The 26684-nt window shown below is 38.5% G+C and overlaps 1 protein-coding gene across 3 annotated transcripts in view; it reads left to right on the top strand.

The window, feature by feature from the left end:
* The window catches only part of ANKS1B (ankyrin repeat and sterile alpha motif domain containing 1B), a gene marked incomplete at both ends in the record, with an annotated part of 1047539 nt that overhangs the window by 599559 nt on the left and 421296 nt on the right, over positions 1 to 26684 (top strand). For all 3 annotated transcript variants that reach the window (XM_080935870.1, XM_080935862.1, XM_080935871.1), the window contains 2 exons: positions 3016 to 3602; positions 5167 to 5227. In XM_080935870.1, coding sequence (XP_080791996.1) covers positions 3016 to 3602; positions 5167 to 5227 — 648 coding nt within the window. The remainder of the gene's footprint in view (positions 1 to 3015; positions 3603 to 5166; positions 5228 to 26684) is intronic.

Raw genomic sequence — 26684 nt, 5'->3', positions numbered from 1 at the left:
AGGACAGGGAGCTGGGAGGGATGTGGTTGTACAGAAAAGGTATGGCTATAGTTAGGGGTGGGGCTACAGGGAGGGTGTGGCTATAAGGAAAGGGTGTGGCTATAAGGAGAGGGTGTGGCTGTAAGGAGAAGGTGTGGCTGTAAGGAGAGGGTGTGGCTATAAGGAGAGGGTGTGGCTGTAAGGAGAAGGTGTGGCTGTAAGGAGAGGGTGTGGCTGTAAGGAGAGGGTGTGGCTATAAGGAGAGGGTGTGGCTGTAAGGAGAATGTAGCTATAGGGAGTGATGGGGGCCTCAGGAAACCTGAGCAGATGAATGAATTGCCATCAGTTTACCACACAAACACTTCAACTTTAAAATCAATGTCTCCTTTTCTTTGAATTGAATAACCTTTAAATTTTGACCCCTGAAGTAAGCAAGAACTATTCTACCACATCAGGAAAACATAGTTTCAATGGTCATGATGCTAAGGACTATTATTCAGAGGCTAAGCTTACAAGCTAAGAACTAAATTCCCTTTCATTTAAGGAAGTGGCTGCTTGTGACTAGAGAGATTGGTCCATACAAATCACTAGAGATTGTAATTACAGTCATTTTAGTCAAAACACAGAGGTGACAGTAACCTTAAACTATCACTCACAGAATCCTTTAAACTTTAAATGTAGTGTCCCTAAAATTCTCATTATTCTAGATAACTAACATGGTCAGAAAACCCCTTGACTAAGAGGTACAGACCTTTTTCCGATAATAGGTTTCTCACACTCTTCAATTTTCCTCCCAAACTAAATCACTTTACTCTTTTCAGCAACACTCAGAATAGGATTTTAAATTTCCTTGTTCCTCATTTCTTTTTCTTACCATTTTCAACCACTACTTTCATCTGCCCACCTGCTGATGCTATGAACAGTGGAGAGTCCAAGGCACCCAGGAAGAAGGATGAGAAAATAAACGGGAAGAGGTTGTGGGTCTTATGTCCTGATGTTAGCTTGTCTCTGGGAAGAAGAACACACATCAAACAGATCAGTACTGCCACTGCAGTACCTCCCTCGAGTTCCAAAAATAGTGACGAGGAAGAAAGCGATGACCCTCTCCAATTTGAGCCTCATAGATTATTTTCTTAGTAAGCCAACACCAAATTACTCTTTTATCTCAGTAGTGGTATGTATTCCAGCCAGCAGATTCTGGGATCTATTAGACCTTATTTTGAGTCACAGCTTAACTAAGGCTAGGCACAGAAACTTCCCCAAGCTAAGCTGTGTGTTGGCTTTGACTTCTTACCAAATTGGCATCGACAATAAACTCTAGTCCTTAAAGAATCCATAGTGTCTTGTCCCAACTATGACCTCTGCCTCAATAGTGATGGAATGCACAGTGGAGTTGGCATAGATATGGTGACTGCTCGCATATAGATAGAGTCGGTGGAAAGACCAACATGGAGTTCACATAGAAGTAGACAAACGCACATTGCTTCTTGCTCAGGTTGTTAGACTTCAAGTCCTCTTGCTGTTCTTTCTTCCATTCTGGCGTGTTGATGGAATAGGTCTGGGTGGGGAAAATATGATCTTGAGAAACCCTGCCCTGAATCAGCATGAGATTGGAAGATACTCAGCCAAAAGTTGTAGGAGGGAAAGAAGCACAAAGGCCCATGTCCTATGCACAGCACCAAGAACAGATTTGACTGTTCCAGCCCCAGAACAAATGTCAGCTGAGATTCACACTGGTTTCCAATTTTTCAAGGCTAGGAAAGTTTGTTATTTTGTTTGTGGATCTTTTTTTCTTATCAGAAAAGCATGTTTATTGTTAATAACCAGATCACAGAGTTGCTATGAGGACCAAATGACATGATGCAAATGAAATTCTCCACTAAGTGACTAGAAGGTAGACCATACTCATTGAATGTTGCTTGTTAATTCATAAGCTCATTGGGAATTGAGTCTTGTAATAATAATTAACCTTTTCCAAGTGTGAATCTGCCAGTCAGCTTCAGTGTATTGTCAGGATGCCCCACACTGACTGTGTCTGACTTCAGGAGTCCAGGCTCAAGGCCTATTATATAACATAACTTCCATCTTGGCAAATATTTGGCTATGCCTATGAATTGTCATTACCTCTGTAAAACAAAGTAAACTGTCTTCCTTTGCCAAGTTCTTTGGAGAAGTTTTTACTCAGTGTCCTTTTAAATGATCAATCAAGTTCTTAAAAAAAAAGATAATGTATTTTAAATCACAGAGAAATGTTATGTTTTATCTTAGAAACATTTCTAAGGCAATAAAAAAAATCACTATTCTTCTTTGATTTCTTTTCTGCATTGCACTTGCAAAGATCTAAAGGAATCAGAAGGTGCACCATGTCAGAGGAGAAAGAGCAAGCTCTGTGTACAGCTCAACATTGGTTTTGTAGAAGGGTCATGCTTTTGAGTAAAGTGATAAATGTACCAAATGCCTCTGTTGAGCCTGAAATTTTCCCTTTGTTTAACTCATAGAATCTGGATAATGTTAGCTTAATACTTAAAGTAATACTTTCAAGATTATTAATCTTAAATTTTTACTAAATATACTGTCCCCTTCCCAGGATTTTGTGTTTGAATCTATTTGATGAGAGAAGTGTGGAAGGGTGTCAGTATGTATAATGGTGGGTTGATTGCCTACCACACACAAACTACTAACTGTCCCACTTAAAAAAAACCAATTTTGTTCATTTAATATCAAACACATATGCTCATATCAAGAAGGAAAGATTTATAGCCACTGTAATGACTCAGTTTATGTCTTTCAAATGAACTCTAAATGTATCAAAGTGATTTAATTCATACACATGAGCTCCCCCCATACACACATGCACATGTACATTTTATATGTGGCAGTATAGGATCGTGTGCATTTCCTAAAGATAATATGTTATAATGTATAAATAAATCAATGTCTGGGTATATAAAAGTTTATAAAAGCATTGCCACTTTTTGGTGGCTTTCAGAGTCATCTGTAAGCAAACGTCCTAATGGCTCTCCTCCTTTTTTACAGATGACCTCTCTCAGCAAGAAGATGATGACCCCCCAAAAGAGTACGATGCTGGGCAATTCGCAGGCCTTCTCCATGGCTCCTCCCCAGCCTGCGAGTCTCCCGAAAATCCATTTCATCTGTATGGGAAAAGAAATCAATGTGAAGACGGACAAGAGGAAGCCAGTTTGGCAAACAGTCCTTTGCCTTTCAAACAGACTCCAATAGAAAAGAACCCAGAGCCATCGGTGAAAAAAATTAAACCCAAAGTGGTCAGTAGAACAATTTTCCACAAGAGAAGCCACCAACTTGAGAACCATACCATCGTTGGCACAAGAATGTCCAGGAGTGGATCCCGCAATAGCGACCAATGGGGAGTGAATCCCGGGGGCTTTGTAGAGAGAGCGTGTACTCTAGGGAGAATAAGATCATTGCCTAAAGCCCTGATCGACATGCATTTATCCAAAAATGTCTCTAAGTCTGATTCTGACCTTATTGTCTACCCTTCCAAGGACAAAGCAAGAGTTAACTGGAGCAAATCATCCACTGCAGAGCGTAGTTCCAAAGATAATTCTGAAAGAACACCTTCCTTCACTTCTGAATGGGAAGAAGTAAGCGCAACTCTTCTTGTTGCTATTTATGTAGGCTTTAGAGTTGAATAAAGTTCAGAAGAAAGATTTTCAGTTTTTAAAATCTTTCAGAAGCTGAAGTTGGGCAGGGGGTATTAATAAATGCATACAGCTTCAACTGGAAGGAAAAGGTTCTATGGATCATACACAGTAATTTCACAGTAAGTGGAAAAATGAGCACATTGCTACATGTGTGCGGGACACTTTGTTTCCACAGACGTTGGTGTCAAGCAGAAGTAATAAGCAGCCGTGGGGCGCAGAATGCTCACATCATGTCCCACCTGGCATTGCGGCAGTTTGAGAAAAACCTGATTTTGCTGCATCATATAGCTACTTACTAAACTTTTTGTTAGCATGTCTGCCTTCTTTAAAGGGTCTTACATTTTTTAAACAGATCCTTACGATTTTAGTCTTCACAGGAAAGCCAGCAATCCTGGCTCTTCTTCAAGAACCGTGCAACAAATATACATCATTGAATATTTTTCATCGGTAGCTATCAGAGGCACATTAAAGGAGAAAAAGCACATTAGTGTCAGGTCTCGCTACACTAAACCCCACTTAAAGACAAAGTCGGAAAGAATCACTCCAAAAATAAAGGCCCCTCATAAAACTGTACAGTCTCATTTCTCCCTAAGAGAATCACCTCATAACATAATAATAATGCTCCTTGCATTTTCTTGACTTTCTTTAAAGAATAGACCAGGTTTCTAGTGATACTTTATCCTAACATGTCACATTTTTGTTTATGAAAAGGCCATGCCAGGTAGATTTAGCTTTGGAGTACATGAGTTCCCTTTGGTATTCTGAGAACCAGAAATAGAAATGATTCTGATATCGACTTTCTAAACTCCACATTTTTCCCCCACACTGAACAAATTGGAACACTTGAGTGATGTTGATTATTCTCTTGAAACCTTCCATTTTCTGCAGGCGACTGATACAGGAGGGGAGATGTTACGTGGCTAGAATTTAGAATTTGGAATCTAAATTTCAACCCCACGTACCAATATTTTTATTAGTATATCCATTTTAAAAATTTTAATCTTGCTTAGCATTTTTTTTGTGAGATCACATTGAAACTTTATAGACTGAAGTTGTATGCATGGCTATATTCTTAATGCCACCAGCTGGCTGGTCTTGCTCAACTGTTCAGTTAGAACATGACTCCAATAGCTGGACCCACAAACTGAAACCTACCTTTCCCAGTGAGAGTTCACAACTTCTGGGGGAAGGGGAATGGTCATAAAGAACAGGTTGACATTGAACCTGTCCTCTTCCCTTCTTTTTCTGGGTTTAAAGAGTCCATAGCTCCTAACTTAATGAGTCACATAGGCATAAAAAAAAAGGTGAGTTTATAAGTTATGTATGTTTTAAAAATCAAAAGATGCTTGCATGCCTTTAAATCTTGTACTTTGGTCTCTGGATTTTAGTTGGCTGTGGTAGTAGCACCAAGAATATATGATTGTAGCATTTAATGATTATTTCTGAATGCAATAATAAAAATGTACACAATGGTCCCCTAAAACATGGTTTTTACTTTTGACAGATTGACAAAATAATGAATTCAATTGACGTTGGAATCAACAGTGAACTTGAAGGAATGAACGGTAAGACCACAAATAGAAACTGTCTTCTACAATGTAATTAATAACTCTGCTTAAGGAATAGTAAATGAGCAAAGTCCTTAGATAACGTCGTATTTTATCAGGAGTTGCCTGCAAATGATTTCCTTCAACTCTCAGATACAACAACCTTCACCTAAAACCTCAACTGAGTGTATTGATTGGGCAAATTGAGAATTTTTCCCATGATGCCCTTTTATGGTGCCAGGCAATCTTGATGAATGAAGCTTTGGCTTTAGGTTGAATGGCTGGCAAAGCGCTTTAAAGTGGTGGGAAATCTGATGGTTTGATATGCTATTTTTCATTCAGCAAAGTGTCCCATTTATCCTGGCAAAAGTAATTAACAGCTTCATAGGTTTTAAATAACATTTGGCAAAAACTATACGTTACTCCTCTTCTTTGATCCCTCAGTGCCGAACAGAGTATTCCTTGAAGGGTTTCTTTTGCCATCACAATTTAATATATTGCTATAAGAGTTTCTATGCAATTTCAGCTCAGAGTAGAAGGCCATTTGAAGCCATTTTACTGGCTTTTTGCTTAACTCTGATAGATGATGCCAAATGCCAGATATCTATGCCTTTAGAGATCATTATAGTCATACTAAAGAAATTAATTAGACTTCCTTATCATTACACAGCCTAGGAAAAGATGAATAAGGTACTTGCTTCCCTAACAAGCAAGATGTTAGGTGCTGCTAAACCACATAGTCATCAAAACACAAAGCATTTCAATATGATTGTTAAATTTTCAAAATTAATATTCCAAATCAATGATAAATGCACTCTCAAAATTTAAATAAAGACAAGCTACCACCTCACTAGGGTAGCTTAAAGTCTCATACTGTGATTCCTAGGATGGCTAACAAGAACAAGTGCCTTATCAGGGAACTGGCAGAACCTCAGGCAATAGCAAGCCAGAGGCTCTTCGGCTGTCTAAGCTGCAGTGTTGTGTAGACATTGAACTCTGGTGGCGCTATTTTTCTTCCTCAAGCAAGCTGGGTTGTCCATCAGTGGTGGTTCAGATAAAACAGTAATACACCATGACTTGGAGGCCTGCTCACACATCTGGAAAGATGAGAGTGGGACAGTTAACTGTCCAATCACCAACTTCCTCTCCCCATCACCTCCTTCCCCATCCTATATGAGACACTCCATTCTCTATCAGACCAGTCCATGTCTATGGCAATCTCCCTGGAGATTGGTAGCAGGGACAAAGACACACAGTTTACTTTAAACCTTGATACTAAATGTGTCTAGAGCTCCTACGGCTAGATCTACAACATAATGACCATCTCCATGTTAAACAGGGATGGTGAAAAATAACAAAAACAAGACAAACAAACAAAACAAAAATGTGAATTTCATAACAAAACCTCACGTGCCTAGTTGCCTGCACACAAACACACAAACACACACACACACCAAGTATAAAAATCTGAGGTGCTGTTTCAACCTTCTCAATCCCATATTTGAAAGTTAGGAAAGGGCCCCAGATCTTACCTTCATTAAAATAACAGAGCAATACCAATATTCCAGTATTAAACAAATCCGCAGGCTGTTTTATTTTTCCCTATGTCAACTCTTACCATCTACCCCCCCCCCATTATTTACTAGTGTCTACATTGGCATGGAAATGAGAGCAGGACACCAGCCACAAAGAACTGTTATTGTTGACAAAGGCCGGCTCTGCAAGGTGCATTAGTTTTGTTTCTTAATTACACCCTAATTATGTACTAAGGCTATATCATGTCACATTCCAATTGGTCCTTAGGCTGATCATAGATCACAGCTTTAACAGTTTGCAGCGCCCCCTACATTCTCTCTCTCTCATTCTCTCTCTCTCTCTCATTCTCTCTCTCTCTCTCTCTCTCTCTCTCTCTCTCTCTCTCTCTCTCTCTCTCTCTCTCTCTCTCTCTCTCTCATACCCACACACACACACAACTCAAAACCAGACTTACCTACAGGAGTGATAACAACCACATGAAAATGTCACTCGACAAACAATGTTTTGGGTACTGAATGCAGTTGAAAGTCGAACCGTGAAGTGAGCGTCAGATAGATACAACATACAGCCTTACTACTATCTACTGGCTGCTTGACCGTAGCACACTGAGAATGAAGGCACTAATAAAGGATTGTGGTGGAGACATGCACAGTGGAGTATAGGGCAAGGTATGAGCAGATGTGTGTCACAGTTTAGCTGTCACCTTGACATACCATGAGGATGATGAACATGCAAAGAAACAAAATATCTTTAAGCCTTACTTATTGTAAGAAAGTATCTTACGATATTAGCTATTCTTATGATCTTGGCATTAAATGTACTACGTCCCCTGGAACTGTCATGATTTTTCAAGTGGAATAGAAATTTACTAGAGAATTCATACCAGGGAAGCCCAGTTCCCTCGGGGGAATTAAAATGTCCAGAGAACCCTGACAAAGGAAAGAGAAGGTATATATTTTTTATTCAGTTGTTCTAAATTAACTTCTCTGAAGTTTCATTAGCCTCTCCCCCACCCCTGACAGTGGAGGTGATGTTAAGATTAGTGGAAAGTGAGTTCAGAATGAGTGAGAATAAATACTATAATAGAGAATATGAGTTATCAGGCAGTAGAACTTAGCTTGAAAAAGCCACTGAGGTATCAATTACTGGTATTAACAAAATGTATAAGCACTTGTGGCACTTGTTGCTTAAAAACTCAGAGGACAATTTCAAGGGGAAAAATACCTAAGTAATGGATATACATGAAGGAACAGTGTATTCCGGCCATGTTTCCACCTACTCTGTTTCTGCATTTTTATGTCCTACCCCCAATGTCCAGTGTTAACTTATAAACAGCTTTGAACCAACCAGGAATAAAATTGGAACTTTCTCATCATCCATTCTAAAAATCTTAAACAGCTCAGGGGAGCATTGTGTGTAAGTCATATGATAGTATCATAATGCAGTGGTTCTACTCAATAGAGCCAGTTTCCTTAAAGGGAAAAGTCCTCACTAATTAGAGCCATTTGAAACTTAAGTAGCAAGCTCAGCTGTCTGAGACTGAGTTAAAAATAAAACTAAATGAAATTTACTGAATTTATTCTAGGTTAAATCTCAGGTTCTAAATTTGCACATACAAGCATATAATTTTCACAAAGGTAATAGTATCTTTTATATGCCACATTTAATTGCCATCACAGAGGTATACTGAATATACTCACTCTTTCTAGCTCTTTCTGAACTCTGGCTGCCTGTCAACTCAGTTGTTCTGACTCAAAACTCCTTTCTAAGCTGACATTTAAACTGTCTTCTCTTGACTTCTGACAGAATTGGTTTGCTTGAGCTCATACTACCTTTAGCAATATGTTCTAATCTTCTGATTTCTTTTCATTCTCTGGCTCATTCTGTTTTCACCTGTGTCTAGCTTGCTCTTTCTGCCTGTCTCCATAAAACTGTCCCAGTAAAACTGCCACCTTCTCTCTCTCTCTCTCTCTCTCTCTCTCTCTCTCTCTCTCTCTGACTCATTCTGTCAAATCTTTCTCTGATTCATCACTTTGTCTACCCTTCAATAAGACATTGTGTTTGGGATTAAAGGTCTATACTAAGAGTATGTCTATAATCCAGCCAGATGGGCTGTAGGTGTGAATTCCAGTTGTATCACACAGACCTAGGAAGTCTTTGGATGTGATTTCTTGCCAGAGCACCCATGTTGCTGAATTAAAATTCCTCTACATCTCCCCACTTTATGTTTAAGCTAAAGATCATACACAGTTGAACTTTACAACAGATGCAATTATCAATACCAGAAACTTAACAGACTAAATGTCCTTATGAAGGTCCATTGATGTGAGGTTCCTTCATGACTGCAGTCCTGGTCATCTGTCCTGCAGCAAATGTCCATTTCAGTGTCAAGCTTTTCAGTTTGCCAATCTGAAGAGCAATCTGTCATTCTTTAGTTGGTTTATTGAGTTGTCCCCATGTGGAAGGGGGTGAGGACCATCCCCAATAGAACACATTCTGTGACCTCCCTGCCAATATTAAAACAGCAGTATATAGAAAATTTCAGCAGTTCTTTTTCTATAATTCAGTGTCCTTCGGTTAATCTTATTCCCCCTTCCTGTTTATCAAGGTACAATTTGATGGTTATAAATTTACACATTAACTAGTCACTTAGACACTTGCATTTCATACCTGGTGCCATGGAGCCAAGCTTTTTACCTGTTGTCAATGGGCTATCCTCAGTTTCATTAGGTGCCATAGGTTCACAATTAAGTGCTTTCTGTTTTTTTTCTTTCTCTCTTGTCTTGCCTTTGTATTATCATTGATAATTTTTCTTTTTGTACAGCTATTTCTTTTCAACCTTTTTTGAGAGGAAAAAATGTAAAGATGAAAGTAGGGAGGGGTTTACTCCAGAGGTCACAGTTGCAGTGAGTACTGTGATGACTTTTTCTTCAAGTGTCTATCCCCACAAGTCCTACCCTCGCACTTCAGGGATGACATGGAGTTTCCCATTGTTTAATGCAGGAAAAGTCTGTCTATATAATTCCAATTGTTTTGGGGCATGGGGTGGCTTACAGTGATTCCCTGTCTCAGAGGCTCCAGTGTTGTTCCTTGCTCTGGGTTCGAGGTTCCCATATGGCTCCAGAGTCTCACGAGTCTTGCTGGACATTTAGCTGAATTAAAGTGACTGTTCTTTCCTCTGGAGATGGTCCCAGACAAATGACTCCTCTGAGGCTTTCTCTTCAGTGTTCTCTGCTTTCTGCAACTTTGGTGGGCTTTCTGATTGTCCAATCACATTGGGCACCGCATGTAAAACAGGCAGATGGGTTAAAGGCATATCTTCTAGCTGGATCACATAAACCTAGGTCTTTGGATGTGATCCCTTGCCAGGGCCGTCTTACTGCTGGATTAAAATTCCTCTACACACAAGCATGTCTGACTTTCCACTTGAAGCCAGATTCACACGTGAAACAGATGAATGGGGGCAGTAGAATGCAGTGATTCTGACCACACTGGACTTCCATGCCCAATTCTTATGCAAGATGGCCTACATGGTGTGGTAGCATATTTTGCACTGTTGTGTTTACACATACTAGGCTTGCATGCAAAGAATTTTCGCAGAGTTTCAGTTTTGAAATTAAATGGTCTTGGCTTCAATTTCCAGCCTTTGTAATTGACTGTTGTTGTGGCCTCTTTTCTGGGATACTGTATGGCTATAGCCTAACATGTATCCAGCAATCAATGAAGTGTAAATCCTCCTGCCTTCTTATCGGCATGCATGGCTTGCCTTTCTCCTTAGAGCACATGACACAGAAAGACATTTGGGAAATCTGCTTTGTCTTTCTGACCAGTGAAGACTGTAACTGGCAGGCAGCAGGTTTTATGTGAGACCTTCCTCTGGCTTTATCACTCAGCCATTGTCATCATGCCGCAGGGAAGCTCTATTTCTTCACAGTCTCGTGCTTTCTAAAAATCAATTGATCATCTTCTGGATGAGACGGAGATCCACTCAAGTAACAATAACAACCGTCTCCTCCGGATGCACTACCCAAACACCAGACATTACAATACAAAGGTGGGGCTTATAAGTGCCCTTCTACCTCTAAATAATTTTCATTAAGACCAAAGAGATTGCCGACAGATGGATAGTGTTAGATAGAAATTACATATCTAAGAAATCTAGCATTTTATTAAAATGTATTTTACATTTATTTATTTAGTATATATATTTGTGATTGCTTTTATGTGTGCATATAAGCATGGGTGTGTGTGTTTCTATGTGTGTGTGCATGTGTGTGCATGTGTATAGGCATGTATGTGACTGTATGGTGTGTGTGTGTGTGTGTATGTGTGTGTGTGTGTGTGTGTGTGTGTGTGTGTGCTTTGTGTTTGTGCATGTGTGTTTCTCTGTCTATATTTGTGTGTGTGCAAGTCAGAGGACAACTTGCAGGAATCACATTCCATTCTTTGTCTTCCACCAGTGATTCCGAGGAACCAAAATCAGATCATCCAGCTTTGTGAGCAGCATCTTTACTCACTACGCCATTTTGCTGGTCCATGAATGTATTTTTATGGGAGAGATGGCTCAGTGGTTGAGAGAACTGCCTGATTCTGTAGAGAACCTGGAGTCAATTCCCATCCCCACATGAAAGATCACAACCATGTGCAAATCCAGAATCTGGCATCCTCTTCTAGCCTCCGGGCACCAGGCATGCACATGATACACACATAAAAGGCAGAGACAAATAGATACACAAAATAAAATAACTTGTAAATACATTTTAAGGATGCATTTATTTTGGTTTTTTTTATAGTTTTTCCTTTTTTTGAACAAATTTATTTTAAAAAAAACAAAGATAAATGTACAAATTTTGAGCATTTTGCATAAAAGTATGTAAATACATTATTGCCAGTGCTTGGCTTTTTTTTTTCAAAGGTTTGATAGTGTGCATTAAGGTCTTACTAGTTACAATGATCATAAAGTACATGTAAAACAGGACGTAACCCATAATTAGTCAAAGTTACTTGGTGTGTAAGGATTGAGCATAATGTTTTTTCTTTTTCTTTTTTTTTTCTTAAACTTCACACAGTCTGTAAGTTGTTTCTGGGGTGTTCAGAGCTTTCTGGGGTTAGTATCCAATTATAAGTGACTGCATATTATGTCTGTTCTTTTGTGACTGGGTTATCTCACTCAGGATGATATTCTCTAGATGCATCAATTTTCTTAAGAATTTAGTTAAGTCAAAAAAAAAAAAAGAATTTCGTTAAGTCATTGTTTCTGATAGCTGAGTAGTATTCCATTGTGTAAATATACAACAATTTATGTATCCATTCATCTACTGAAGGACATCTAGGTTCTTTCTAGCTTCTGGCTATTATAAATAGAGGTTCTATAAACATTGTGGTTCATGTGTCTTTGTTGTATATTGGTGTGTCTCTGAGGTATATGCCCAGAAATAGAATAACTGGATATTTAGGTAGTACTATGTCCAATTTTCTGAGGAGTCGCCAGACTGATTTCCAGAGTGTTTGTACCAGTTTACAACCCCACCAACAGTGGAGAAGTGTTCCTCTTTCTCCACATCCTCACCAGCATCTGCAGTCATCTGAGTTTTAGATCTTGGCCAATCTGACTGGTGTGAGGTGGAATCTCAGGGTTCTTTTGATTTGCATTTCTCTAATGGCTAAGGATGTTGAGCACTTCCTTAGATGCTTCTCAGCCATTCCATATTCCTCAATGAGAACTTTTTGTTTGGCTCTGTACCCCATTTTTAATAGGGTTCTTTGATTCTCTGGTATCTAGTTTTTTGAGTTCTTTGTATACCTTGGATATTAGGCCTCTATCAGATGTGGGGATGGTAAAGATCTTTTCCCAATCTGTTGGCTGCTATTTCATTTTCTTGACGATGTCCTTAGCCTTACAGAAACTTTGCAATCTCATTAAGTCCCATTTGTCAATCTTTGACCTTAGAGCATGAGCCATTGGTGTTCTGTTCAGGAAATTTTCTCCTGTGCCTATGTGTTCTAAGGTTTTCCCTACTTTCTCATCTAATAGTTTCAGTGTACCTGGTTTAATGTGGAGATCTTTGATCCACTTGAACTTGAGCTTTGTACAAGGAGATAAGAAAGGGTCTATTTTCATTCTTTTACATGTTGAGTGCCACTTGGACCAGCACCATTTGTTGAATAGGCTGTCCTTTTTCCATTGAATGTTTACTGCTCCTTTGTTGAAAATCAGGTGACCATATACATGAGAGCTCATTTCTGGATCTTCTATTCTATTCCATTGATCCACATGCCTATTTCTGTACAAGTACCATCCAGTTTTCAGCACAATTGCCTTGTAATATAGCTTGAGGTCAGGGATAGTGATTCCCGCAGATGTTTTCTTGTTGTTGAGGATGGATTTTGCTATTCTAGGTCTTTTGTTATTCCAGATGAAATTGCACATTGCTCTTTCCAACTCAATGAAGAATTGGGTTGGTATTTTGATGGGGATTGCATTGAATATGTAGATTGTTCTTGGTAAGATGGCCATTTTTGAAATGGATCCTTCCAATCCATGAGCATGGGAGATTTTTTCATTTTCTGAGATCTTCCTTGATTTCCTTCTTTAGAGGTTTGAAGTTCTTGTCATACAGGTCTTTCACTTGCTTAGTTAGAGTCACACCAAGGTATTTCATACATTTTGTGACTATTGTGAAGGGTATCTTCTCCCTAATTTCTTTCTTCACATGTTTGTCCTTTGAGTAGAGGAAGGCTACTGATTTGATTGAGTTAATTTTATATCCGGCCACTTTGCTGAAGTTGTTTATCAGCTGTAGGAGTTCTCTGGCAGAATTGGTGGGGTCACTCAAGTACACTATCATGTCATCTGCAAAGAATGATGTTTTTACTTCTTCCTTTCCAATTTCCATCCCTTTGATTTCCTTTTGCTGTCTAATTGCTCCGGCCAGGACTTCCAGTACTATGTTGAATAGGTAGGGGGAGAGTGGGCAACCTTGTCCAGTCCCTGATTTTAGTGGGGTTGCTTCAAGTTTCCCACAGTTAAGTTTGATGTTGTCTGTTGGTTTGCTGTATATTGCTTTTATTATGTTTAGGTATGGGCCTTGGATTGTTAGGTATGGGCCTTGGATATGTTAGGTACTGGCCTGTTCTTTCCAAGACTTTTAACATGAAGGGGTATTGAATTTTGTCAAATGCTTTCTCAGCATTTAGTGAGATGACCATGTGGTTTTTTTTCTTTGAGTTTGTTTATATGGTGGATTACATTGATGGATTTCCGTATATTAAACCATCCCTGAATCCCAGGGATGAAACCTACTTGATCATGGTGAATGATCACTTTGATGTGTTCTTGGATTCAGTTGCAAGGATTTTGTTGAGCATTTTTGCATCAATGTTCATAAGTGAGATTGGTCTGAAGTTCTCTTTCCTTGTACAATCTTTGTGTGCTTTAGGAATGAGGGTTATTGTAGCCTCAAAAAATGAGTTAGGTAGAGTTCCATCTGATTCTATTTTGGGGAATAGTTTGGAGAAGATTGGTGTTAGGTCGTTAATAAATGTTCGATAAAATTCTGCACTGAACCCATCTGGACCTGGGCTTTTTTTGGTTGGGAGGCTTTTGATGACTGCTTCTAATTTTTTACGTGTTTTGAGATTATTTAGATGGTTTACCTGGTCCCGGTTTAACTTAGTATCTGGTATCTGTCTAGGAATTCATCTATTTCCTATAGATTTTCCAGCCTTGTTGAGTATAGGCTTTTATAGTAGGATCTGATGATTTCTTGAATTTCCTCAGTTTCAGTAATTATGTCTACATATTCATTTCTGATTTTGTTAATTTGAATACTCTCTCTTTGCCCTCTAGTTAGTCTGGCTAAAGGTTTATCAATCTTTTTAATTTTCTCAAAGAACCAGCTCTTGGTTTTGTTGATTCTTTGGATGGTTCTTTTTGTTTCTATTTGGTCTATTTCTGCCCTACATTTGATTATTTCTTCCAGTCTACTCTTCTTGGGTGTATCTGCTTCCTTATGTTCTAGAGCTTTCAATTTTGCTGTCAGGTTGCTAGTGTCTGCTCTCTCCAGTTTCTTTTTGGAAGCACTCAGAGCTATGAGTTTTCCTCTCAGTACTGCTTTCATTGCATCCCATAGGTTTGGGTATGTCATGTTTACATTTTCATTGAATTCTAGCAAATCCTTAATTTCATTATTTCTTATTTGACCATGCTATCTTTAATAGAGCATTGTTTAGTTTCCATGTGTATATGGGCTTTTTGTTGTCTTTGTTGTTATTAAAGACCAGCCTTAGACCATGGTGATCTGAAAGGATGCATGGGAGTATTTCAATCTTCTTATATCAATTGAGGCTCATTTTGTGACCAATTATGTGGTCAATTTCGAGACGGTGCTATGAGGTGCTGAGAAGAAGGTGTATTATTTTGTTTTAGGATGATATGTTCTGTAGATATCTATTAATTCCAGTTGGCTCATAACCTCTTCTAGTTTTACAGTGTCCTTGTTCAGTTTCTGTTTCCATGATCTGTCCATTGGTGAGAGTGGGGTATTAAGGTGTCCCACTATTATTGTGTGGGGTGAAATGTATTTTTTGAATATTTTTTATTTTTCATAAAAAATGTATTTTTATGAATATGGGTGCTTTTGTATTTGGAGCATATATGTTAAGGATTGAGCGTTTCTCCTGACAGTTTTCCACTGTAATGAGTAAAAAGTGTCCTTTTTTATCTTTTTTGATAACTTTTGGTTGAAATTTTACTTTATTCGATATAGAATGGCCACTCCAGCCTGCTTCTTGGGGCCGTTTGCTTGGAATTTTTTTTTCCAACATTTTACTCTGAGATAGTGTCTGTCTTTTTCTCTGAGATATGTATCCTGTATGCAGCAAAATGCTGGATTTTGTTTATGTATTCAGTCTGATAGCCTATATCTTTTTATTGGGGAGTTGAGTCCATTTATGTTAACAGGTATCAATGAATAGTGGTTGCTCTTTCCTGCTATTATTGCTTTTGTAGGTTGTGCCTGTGTGTCTTTCTTCTTTTGGTTTTCTTGCTTAGGAGTTTTCTTGTTTTTACTAGGATGTAGTTCACCTCATTGCATTGGGTTTTCCACCTATAATTCATTGTAGTGCTGTGTTTTGGGTCAGATATTGTGTAAATTTAGTTTTTTTCTTGGTATATCTTAGTATTTTCATCTATGGTGATTGATAGTTTTGCTGGGTATAGCAGCTTGGGCTGGCACTTGTGCTCTCTTAGGCTCTGCATGATGTCTGTCCAGGCTCTTCTAGCTTTCATAGTCTCTGTTGAGAAATCGCGTGTGATTCTGATTGGTCTGCCTTTATATGTCACATGACCTTTTTCCCTTACTGCTTTTAGTATTCTTTCTTTGCTTTGGGCACTTGGTGTTTTGACTATTATGTGTCAGGAGGAATTTCTTTTCTGGTCCAACCGATTTGGAGTTCTGAAGGCTTCTTTTATGCTTGTGGTCATCTCATTCTTAAGGGTAGGGAAGTTTTCTTCTACGATTTTGTTGAAGATATTTACTGTGCCTCTTAGTTGATATTCTTGGCCCTCTTTTATTCCTATTATCCTTAGGTTTGGTCTTCTCATTGTGTCCTGGATCTCCTGGACATTTTGGATTAGGAGCTTTTTGGTTTTTGCATCTTCTCTGACTGTTTTGTCTATGTTTTCAATGTTGTCTTCAGCCCCTGAGATTCTCTCTTCTATCTCTTGTAGTCTGTTGGAAATGCTTGCATCTGTGACTCCTGATTTCCTTTTTAGGTTTTCTTTTTTTTTTTTTTTCAGCATAAAATTACAGAGGTTTATTCAGTGTTTATGTTTTTGATAAGCAAAAGACAATACAGAGAGGGAAGGGGGATGAACAATCAAGCCCATAATACTAACAGATGGCAGGTGTGAGCTCGAGGTTCTCAAGTTTCAGACCATCTTGAGTAGCTCCAAACAAAGGTGAAAAAGGGGTTGGGAGATACAAAATCTTCAAATGATAATATTAGAGAATTTTCTCAAAGTTGAGAAATAATGGATATACAATACATATTTGTAAAAGACAAAATGATAATATAGTGCTGGCAAGACGACTCCACAGGAAAAACAATTACCATTAAGCATTCCCCCTGAGTTTGACCCCTAGAATGCAATGGTGAAAGGAGAAAACCAGCTCCCTTAAGTTATCTTCTCTACAAACATCCTATGGTATACATGTACATACACACACTCACACTGCATGCACATTCACACACATGTGCATGCACACACACACACACACACACACATATGCATAAGCTTGTACATGCATACTCATGCAAGTATACACAGGCACGTGTACACAAACAAATGCACATCCATGCACATACACACATACACATGTATGCACACTAACACACAAAATAAATGTTTTTAAAAATGAAGAAAATATGATACTTCTAGTCAGTTAGCCATTCAACAAGAAACTTTATCATAATAATGTTATAAAAATTCAGATCATACCATTTAGTTAAATGATTATTTTTATGCCATTCTTTATTTTATGATGCTTATACAGCAAAATTCACTTAATAACATTTTTATGAGGGTAAATGAGAAAGGCTAAGTTGTCTATACAAAGGCAGACAGAAGAGATCAGGTGATGGTGAAATGAACTAGTTAACTAATTATTCTAATTAAAGTTCATAAATTTTAAAAGTACTTTTCTAAATTGTCATTTTTTTCAACAAAATCATCACACAACAGTTTTCAGAAACATTGTCCTTTGACAATAAAAATGCAAAAAGCAGAAGTAATGAGAAGGTAGAACCTATTAGAAATATGTTTTTTAATATCTGGAAATAGTGTTTGCATAATGTATATGTTGCAGTTAATTATAGTCAACAGACGGTTTAAACTGTACATGTATTTGTCTTCAAAACCAAGACAATATGAAGTTAAAGTTAAGATTTTCTACTATTTTAAAATAAACTATCTTTTTTTAAACAACTTTATTTTACAAAACAAAGATAAATGTACAGATTTTAAACATTTTTTGCTTAAAATTATACATTTTTGTCAGTAATGTTTTTTCAGACATTGAAATAATTTTTACATAATACCATGTGAATATATTTTTTTCGTCAGAACTTGATTTTTTTCAAGGGCTTGACAGTATGCATTGAAAACCTAATAGTTACAATAAGCGTAAAGTACATGCAAAACAAAACGGAACATGGAAATAGTCAAAGTCTTCTTGTTTGTAAATATATGTATATTTTTTTTGTTTTCTTTATTTCTTGGACTTCATACAGTCTGTGAGTTGTTTCTGGGGGAGTGCAAGCCTCTGGGGTTAGCATCCCACTATCAGTGACTGCATATTATGTCTGTTCTTTTGTGACTGGGTTATCTCACTCAGGATGATCTTCTCTAGATGCAGCCATTTTCTTAAGAATTTGGTTAAGTCATTGTTTCTGGTGGCTGAGTAGTATTCCATTGTGTATATGTACCACAATTTTTGTATCCATTCATCTTCTGAAGGGCATCTGGGTTCCTTCCAGCTTCTGGCTATTATAAATAGAGCCGCTATGAACATTGTGGTGCATATATCTTTGTTGTGTATTGAAGTGTCTCTGGGGTATATGCCCAGAAGTGGAATAGCTGGGTCTTCAGGTAGTACTATATCCAATTTTCTGAGGTATCGCCAGACAGATTTCCAGAGTGGTTGTATTAGCTTGCAACCCCACCAACAGTGGAGAAGTGTTCCTCTTTCTCCGCAGCCTCGCCAGCATCTGCTGTCATCTGAGTTTTGGATCTTGGCCAATCTGACTGGTGTGAGGTGGTATCTCAGGGTTGTTTTGATTTGCATTTCCCTGGTGGCTAAGGATGTCGAGCACTTCCTCAGGTGTTCCTCGGCCATTCAGTGTTCCTCAACTGAAAACGTTTTGTTTAGCTCTGTACCCCATTTTTTAATAGGGTAATTTGATTCTCTGGTGTCTAGCTTTTTGAGTTCCTTGTATACCTTGGATATTAGGCCTCTATCTGATGTGGTGTTGGTAAAGATCTTTTCCCATTCTGTTGGTTGCCCTTTTGTTTTCTTGATGATGCCCTTAGCCTTACAGAAACTTTGCAATCTCATTAAGTCCCATTTGTTAATTTTTGACCTTAGAGCTTGAACCATTGGTGTTTTGTTCAGGAAATTTTCTCCTGTACCTATGTATTCTAAGGTTTTTCCTACTTTCTCATCTAATAGTTTCAGTGTATCTGGTTTAATGTGGAGATCTTTGATCCACTTACACTTGAGCTTTGTACAAGGAGATAAGAACGGGTCTATTTTCATTCTTTTGCATGCTGAGTGCCAGTTGGACCAGCACCATTTGTTGAATAGGCTGTCCTTTTTCCATTTTAGGTTTTCTACCTCTATGGTTGTCTCTTTTAGTGTTTTCTTTATTGTGTCCATTTTGGTTTTAAAATCCTTCTTTCATTCCTTCATCTCTTTGGTTCTGTTTTCCTCTAGTTCTTTGAGTTCTTTGAGTGTTTTTCTTGTTTCTTCTTTAAAAGCTTCTAATTCTTTATGCTTTTCTTCCCATTCTTATTTAAGAATCTCTATCATCATCTTGAGGTAGGATTTCGGGTCTGAGTCTTCTTTTTCTGGAGTGTTTGGCATTCTGCTGTTTGCTGTGATGGGAGAGCTGGTTTCTAGTGTTGCCTGGTTGTCTTGGTTTCCCTGGGGTATGTTCTTTCACTTTCCTTTTGCCATCTTGTTGTCAGTGATTGGTTCTTGCCTTTCCCTTTTACCTAGCCTGTGTTCCTGGATCTCCTCTGTTCCTGGTGGAAGATGGTCCAAGTACCAGTTCTGCACCCAAAAGCAGCCAGTGGGGAACAGAGAGCCCAATGCCGGGTTCCTGGTTCCCTGGATCAAGCCGGGCAGGGGTGCACTTTCTGCATGCTCAGCAGATATCTCTCTGCCCCCTGGCTACTCAGAAGGCCTTCTCACCTGACATGTGTCCCTCAGTCTCCTCAAGGATACATTTTTATATCCTGAAAATTAAATGGTATCTGCAAAGAAATGAACCAGCATTTTATTTCCCAAAATTTTCATCTAAATTTTAGTTAAAAATGAAAACTACCCAAATAAGGGCACAAAAAATTTGATTATAGAGTACTTTGTATACTGGATAGATGGATGTCAGGTAGTTTATTGGAAAATACATAGCCCCAAAATCTCACTTACTCTTAGTAAATTCTAGTGATCACCGGCACTGAAGGCATTGGCTAGCCGAGAAGCTGTCTTAAAGGACAGGCTGAGGGATGTGTGAGTCAGGCATAGCCCTCACCCTTGAGAGCACACACTTGGCTATGCTCCAGAACCCAAATAATGATCTAAGTGTGTCTCATTTTCAGAGGAAGAATTTTCCTAGCCTCTAGGAATGTTCACTTTCCCATGAATCTTCAAGCTGTACATAAAAGCCTCTCTGTGAAATGCTTTGCAACTAGCATGCTTTATTTTTGATTTTTATTTCTCTTTACAGTACTATTTTTAATAGAACCAACTGGGGAAGGTGGGTAGTAGAATACATTAGCAGACAAGCACACTATTTTATCTAAATCCAGAGATTTATTTTTATTGTTATTTTATGTAACACTTCACTGAATGATTTAGTCATGTAGTTTAGATGGGTTAAAGCAAAGGAATCACTTAATAATAGAATATTTATGGAAGATTTTGAATTACAGCTGTTGCTAGGCCAGCCTGAATCAGCCAGTCTCTACTAAGAAGACTTGTTTAATAATCCAAACAATTGTGCTCAGCACAGTAGACACCAGTATTTGGTACTGTGTATCTCCAATGGTCCTTTGCAGCTAAAATAACTTGTATAACATGCATTTTGATTGTTTGGCTGTTGTTTCTACTTTCTACTTATGAAATTGCATACAATAGTCATATGTGATATTAGGCATACCCCAAGGGTGAAATAGTCAGGTAATAGTCTGTGGCCTACTATTTGCTTATAATGTTTCAGTTATTAATAAATAATACAGTGAACATACATTGCTACAGTTCAACAAAATATCAGATCCTCTAGAAGGGGCCTGGAGGCTTTAACATGGAAGCATCCACCTGGATGCTTCTTAAAACCTTTCTGATGCATAATCAATATCAACCAGCATCTGCTTAAATATTTTCTGGGACGTTGGGCCCACTACTTTAAGAGAAAAGAGAGTCTTTCAGTAGCAAGGTCACTATTATTATTTATTATTGTTGTGCATGTATGTGTGTGTGTGTGTTTGTTGAATGTTCATGTTTTGTGCAAGTATATATGTATGTTTAGATTCACATGAGGGACAAAGGACAACCTCAGATACTATTCCTCAGATACCATCCATGTGTGAGATGGACTAAGGCTCATCTAGGAGACAAGGCTGTGCCACACAAGCTCACAGACCTGCCTGTCCTCACCTCCCAAGAGCTGGGACTAGAGGCATACATCATCAGAGTCACCCTTTTGTGGGTAATGACATGGGTTTTAGATGTGAAATTCGGGTGCTTTTTCTTGCATGGCTAGCATATTTTTTTGAGTGAGTTACTGTTCCAGATCCCTTAAAAATAAATTTGCTGTATCACCGTGGTTTGAATGTCTAAGTCCAACAGTTGTCAGCACAGTGACCTTGGGGAAATTATTTCTGTAGTCCAGACCTCACTTATCCACATGGAACACAGCTGTAAAAATAATATCTTCAGTATTTACATTTGTTCTTAGTCAAAAGACAAGAACCAATACTTGTTCCAAAAGTTGGGTCGCACTCCTGTGGCACAGAAAGAGATGGCATTTCCCTTTCCTTTATTTTCCCTTATCCTTTTTATCTATTACATTATTTTAATAGAAAAATTAAACACAAAGAAGAGTTTGTTCTTTCCAAAATATATTACTAGATACCATACCTTTTGTCAAAAAGATATTAATGAACATAGCATGAATTTGTTTTTGAACCATAGTGTCTCTCTAGCCATCTGTATATGATTGCTTTCTGCAGTGATGATAATGGACTGAGCCTCTAAAACTGTAGGCCAGCCCCAATTAAATGCTGTTATTTTATAAGAGTTACCTTTGTCATAGTGTCTGTTCACAGCAATAAATGCAAACTAAGACAGAAGTTGGAACTAGGGCTGGAGAGACAGCTCAGTGGTTAAGAGCACTGACTGCTCTTCCAGAGGTCCTGAGTTCAATTCCCAGCAACCACATGGTGACTCACAACCATCTGTAATGGGATCTGATGTCTTCTTCTGGTGTGTCTGAAGTCAGGTACAGTGTACTCATATAAATAAATAAGTCTTAAACTAGTTGGAATCAGTACCTGGAGTATTGCTGTGATAGGCCTGACCATGCTTTTGTTTGGAGAAATGTGGATTTGGGGACTTTGAATTTGGAAAACAGTAGAATGCTTTAAATGGGGCTTAATTGGCCATTTTAGTAGGAACATGGAAGACATTGGTGCTGAGGGTGGTTTAAGCTCTGGGGACTTAAACTCTGTCTGGGTGATTTAATCTCTAGCTCTAGAGGTTTCAGAGAATTTTAGAATGCTGTCTAGTTTATAAAAGTTGCAATTGTTGGCTTCGTATTAGCAGAATAAGAAGTGAAAGTAGAAATAGCTTGAAGGTAGACAGTATTCTTCAGCAGTCGTGGGTCAACATGGACATATGGGAAATCATCAATGGTGGCTGTCTCTTGGTAAGATTGCCTGTGATTTTTATATTTTGCCACCATTGTTTCTAAACTTTCTGAAAGTTTTAAAGAGAATATGCATTACTTGGTTGTCTAAATTATTCAATAAAAAGAATTGTCTGCCAATTTAGTAAACAAATGTAATGACAGAGGCCCATATGCCCCAAAGTTAAATATTTATATTAGAACATGATCAAGGCTTGATAGCTCATCTCTTGTAGATCAAAAGTCCAGTATTTTATTTACATATCAATTTAGTCATCACTCCAGGGTCCCCTTTGATTATTCCATGAATCAGTATCTCAAGACCCTGGCCCCTTGATTATTAGAGAGAGACAGCAGGCACGTTTATTTTTTAACATTGCAAAAGAATTCAAAGATCTGCCTGCCTTTGTTAAGCATAGACAATAAGCTAGCTGAGTAGGACCCTGCTCTGAAATTACCATTCCTACCATACCTGTGCCTGGACCTAAACTCCCTCTGTCCTAGGCTGACCTTGAACTCAGGAATCTGCCTTCCTCTGTAAGCACAAACAAAAAACTTATCTGGGTGAGATCTTGCCTTTAAATCACCACTCTAAATCTCTTCATCTCCTTCCTTAGTATCTTTCTTACAAGGTGGCTCATAGTACAGCTGCCTTTGTTCTTCCAGATCTTTGAAGATCCTTATACAATTCATATTGCATCCTATATTTTACATAGTTGAGAAATTATATATTTTTGAATTCATGTTTTCAGAATTCTTTTTAATAGCCTTAAGGACTGCCCTGAAGTTCTCAGTGTTTACCATTTGGCTGAGACACTAGATACATTCTCACCTCCTGGACTTATGCTGTCTCTGATTATCATGGCATCATTAACCTTGGCAGAGAGGATATTTCTCAATGGAGAAACTTGAAAATATGCCCAGCAACCATCAACACTCATGAAGGTCCACACCCTGGAGGCTCTGTACCAGGGACAGAAACCATGTTACAGTGGCTAAGCCAGACTTACTGATGGTTGTATTTCAAAGGCATGACTCCTAGGTACTTACAAAAGAAAAACACATTTCTGGCTTATAAAAATTGAAGAGGCTAGCGGGGAGAAAGCTCATATGTAAGAAGAGAACAAAACATGAATTTCATAATTACAAATTTTATAAAGCACACACTCGAGAGAACGGGAACCTGCAATCAGGAAGAAACAAGCATGTGATGATGAGTATGAGGTTCACACTCACTGGAAACTTGGTCAGCCTGTTACTACCAGGTCTGTAAGGAGCGATTCACTTCCTCACTTAGAGAAAGACAGCTTGTCACCTAGCACATCACCACCCTGTACATTGCGCTCACCAACCAAGGTGAATGAGGCAAATTGTGCCAAGCACCACAACCTTACTGATTTTTGCACACTAGGAGGCATGAGCACACATAGGGTCTTTCACATCCTATGGTATTTTTCTCTTAACGCCTCCTAATGACAAGAAATATAGTTGACTATTAAGGTCATCCTTAATAGGAGCCAGACATGCTTCAAAGCACTTATGTCATCTCAGGTAACCCTCACAGACATTCCAAAACAATCTATAAATCACCCCTGCTTTACAAGACCATGGCACAGAGGAGTAAAGAAATTAGAAAAGTTGGCCAAGTTCATTTAAATTGAGGCAGTAGGATTCAAACTCAGTCTGATTCTACTACCCAAGCTTTTGACTTCAGGGTTAGCATGCTTCGCTTTATCATCTTCTAAGCTTTTGTTGGGAATTTGACACCACCACTTCCTCTTTATTAGTTACTTATAATGTGCAGTGATTGGGGTAGACCATAAGATGCAGGAGCTTAGCATGCTTCCTTTCAGCCTGCAGGGACCAGGTCAGAATCAGGGAGTACTGAAGCTCCCAGGCCTGAATCTAACTGTGGCAGCCACTTAGCATGAAATTTCATAATGTTCTATTCTATGAATCAGTAATCAGATATTTTCCATAAAACACTGTGAAAGAATTCAATAAAGACATCTAGGAAAATTAAAATAAGCCATTTTATTCCATAATAATTCAGAGGGCTTAGGGAGAAATATCTGTCAAGGTCGGAAAAATAGAAGAAACTTCTGTGGGACTTAGACAAAAGGTGAGAGTTTGTTTTTCTTTTCTCCCAAGCAGGTCTTAAAGGTTCTCATTCTCATTATTCTTCTGATAGTCTGTCTTCTAGACCAGGAAGCCAGAAAGGAAGCTAAAGATTAATGATAGAAAGTTTATAATTAACAAGAATGGGATTTGAGAAGGAAAAAGAAAATGTCCTTTAAGTATAGAAGTACAATTTGAAAGCAAGACTTCTTCACCAAAGATAAAAATGACTGGCAACCCAAGGAAAGTTGATTGCAAGAAAACACAGCAGCTCCTCAGAGTAGAAACCCAGAAATGTAGAACAGGAAATCTTTCTTACAAGAGTGGATCATGTTTATCTGAAGTTAAGTCATCTTGATTAGGGCAGGAGAGAACAAGATAGACTAAACCAAGGAAGTGGAGATCATCTGGGCTGCAAAAAGAACTAAAGAGACAGCAAAATGAGATGCTCACGTGAGAGTCTGAGCCAATCATTAAAGGATGGCATGGTTACATACCATGGCCTTGACATTTCTATCCATTATTCTGCTACCTTTAAAGCATAGTTTCTACCTTTGATGCACGAAAATATCCTCAGTTTCTTCACCCCATCAACATTCCTTATGGTAGACATCTTGAAGACAGGACCAGTGTTTGAGCTCTCATTTTATGACTGTAACAGAATTTACCTGTGATATCAATGCAAAGAGATCAGGTTTATTTCAGCTAGCAGGATAAGAGGTTCCCGTCCTTGGTTAGGCTGCTCCACTGCTTGGGAACTGAGATTAGGACCCTGTGAAAGCTGGAAGCTTCTCACCTCATGGTGGTCAGGAAGGGGAGATAAGGGGAAGAACCAGGGTCCCAAAATATCCTTCCCAGGCACACTCCTAAAAATATACTTCCTCCAGCTAAGTTTCTACCATCGTCAATAGTACCAGCAGACCAAGCCTTTATGATAGAAACATTTGAGGATTATTGAAGACCTAAACCATGATGCTCTGATTTGTAATTCATTCTGCTAACAAACTATTGGCTAAAATGAGTCATATGGTCTCACCAAGCTGCAAAGGAAGGTAGGAGATAGATCCCAAACAGCCATTTGTACTCTGATATTATATTATAATAGCCCAGTTAGAAACTCCTGTGATGCAGACTGGTGTGTCAAACCATACTTCCTGAATTGGGATTGACAGGACCTTCAGAGACCATGTATCTCAAGTACTTAAGAAAACTTTAGTCTTATCTAAGACTTTGAACTCCACCAAACTTCCTGAAATGTTGTTTTGTCTTAGTCTTCTAAATAGCCTGCATTGACTTTGTCATAGTGCTCAGTCTATTGCTGAAACATTTCCTGTACAATCTATAAAAGAATAAAACCCTGTAGCTGTCAGGGTGGCTTTGCAGTTAGGCACAACCATTTCTGCCCAGTTTACAATTTTTGCTCCTGGTATGTTTGACACATAAGTAAACCAAACCGTGTCTTGGTTTACTTTCTAGGTACTGTGTTAACATAGATGAAGAAAAGAAACTTAAGGGAGAAAGGGTTTATCTGGCTCACAGTTGAAGAAGATACAGTCCACCACAGTTAGGAAGCCAAGCAGTAGGAACTTGAAGCATCTGATCACATTGCATTTACTAGCAGGAAGCAAGAGTGATAAATTATTGTGCTTGGCTCATTTTCCCCTTTCATATAGTACAGGACCCCAGCCCCTGGGTCTCTCTCTAAATCCTATCAGGTTGACAGCTGAGATTCATCACAATAGACTGTAATAGCTATGATGATTGTTGTTTTGCTATAATTGCTGTACAGCTATCAGTTGTAAGCCACCTTTCAATTACAGAGCTCTTAGGATGGGACTGGATTGCATCTTAGAATTGATTAAAATGCTGTTTGGTACCATCTGCACTCAGAGAAGGCATTCGGTACTTGTTGTAGTCTACTTTCTTAATCCAAAGAGCCCCTCTCATGTCTGCCTCATCCATTGTAAATCTCCTCATAGGCCAGGAAAGTTTGTCTTTGGAGTACTTAAGGGTAATCTATGTTTGATGTGGCTCTACACAGTTTTCTTGTGATCCCAAATAGTAATTCAGCAGTAAGGTCCCTACTGTTTCTAGGTGTACTGTTTTGTAAGGGTGGCCAGATTTGTGGCTTGCA

The sequence above is a fragment of the Micromys minutus genome, assembly GCF_963924665.1.
Source record: "Micromys minutus genome assembly, chromosome: 22".
NCBI classification, from domain to species: domain Eukaryota; kingdom Metazoa; phylum Chordata; class Mammalia; order Rodentia; family Muridae; genus Micromys; species Micromys minutus.
The sequence above is the reverse complement of the archived record's forward strand: the minus strand, read 5'-3'. Positions and strand labels throughout refer to the sequence as shown.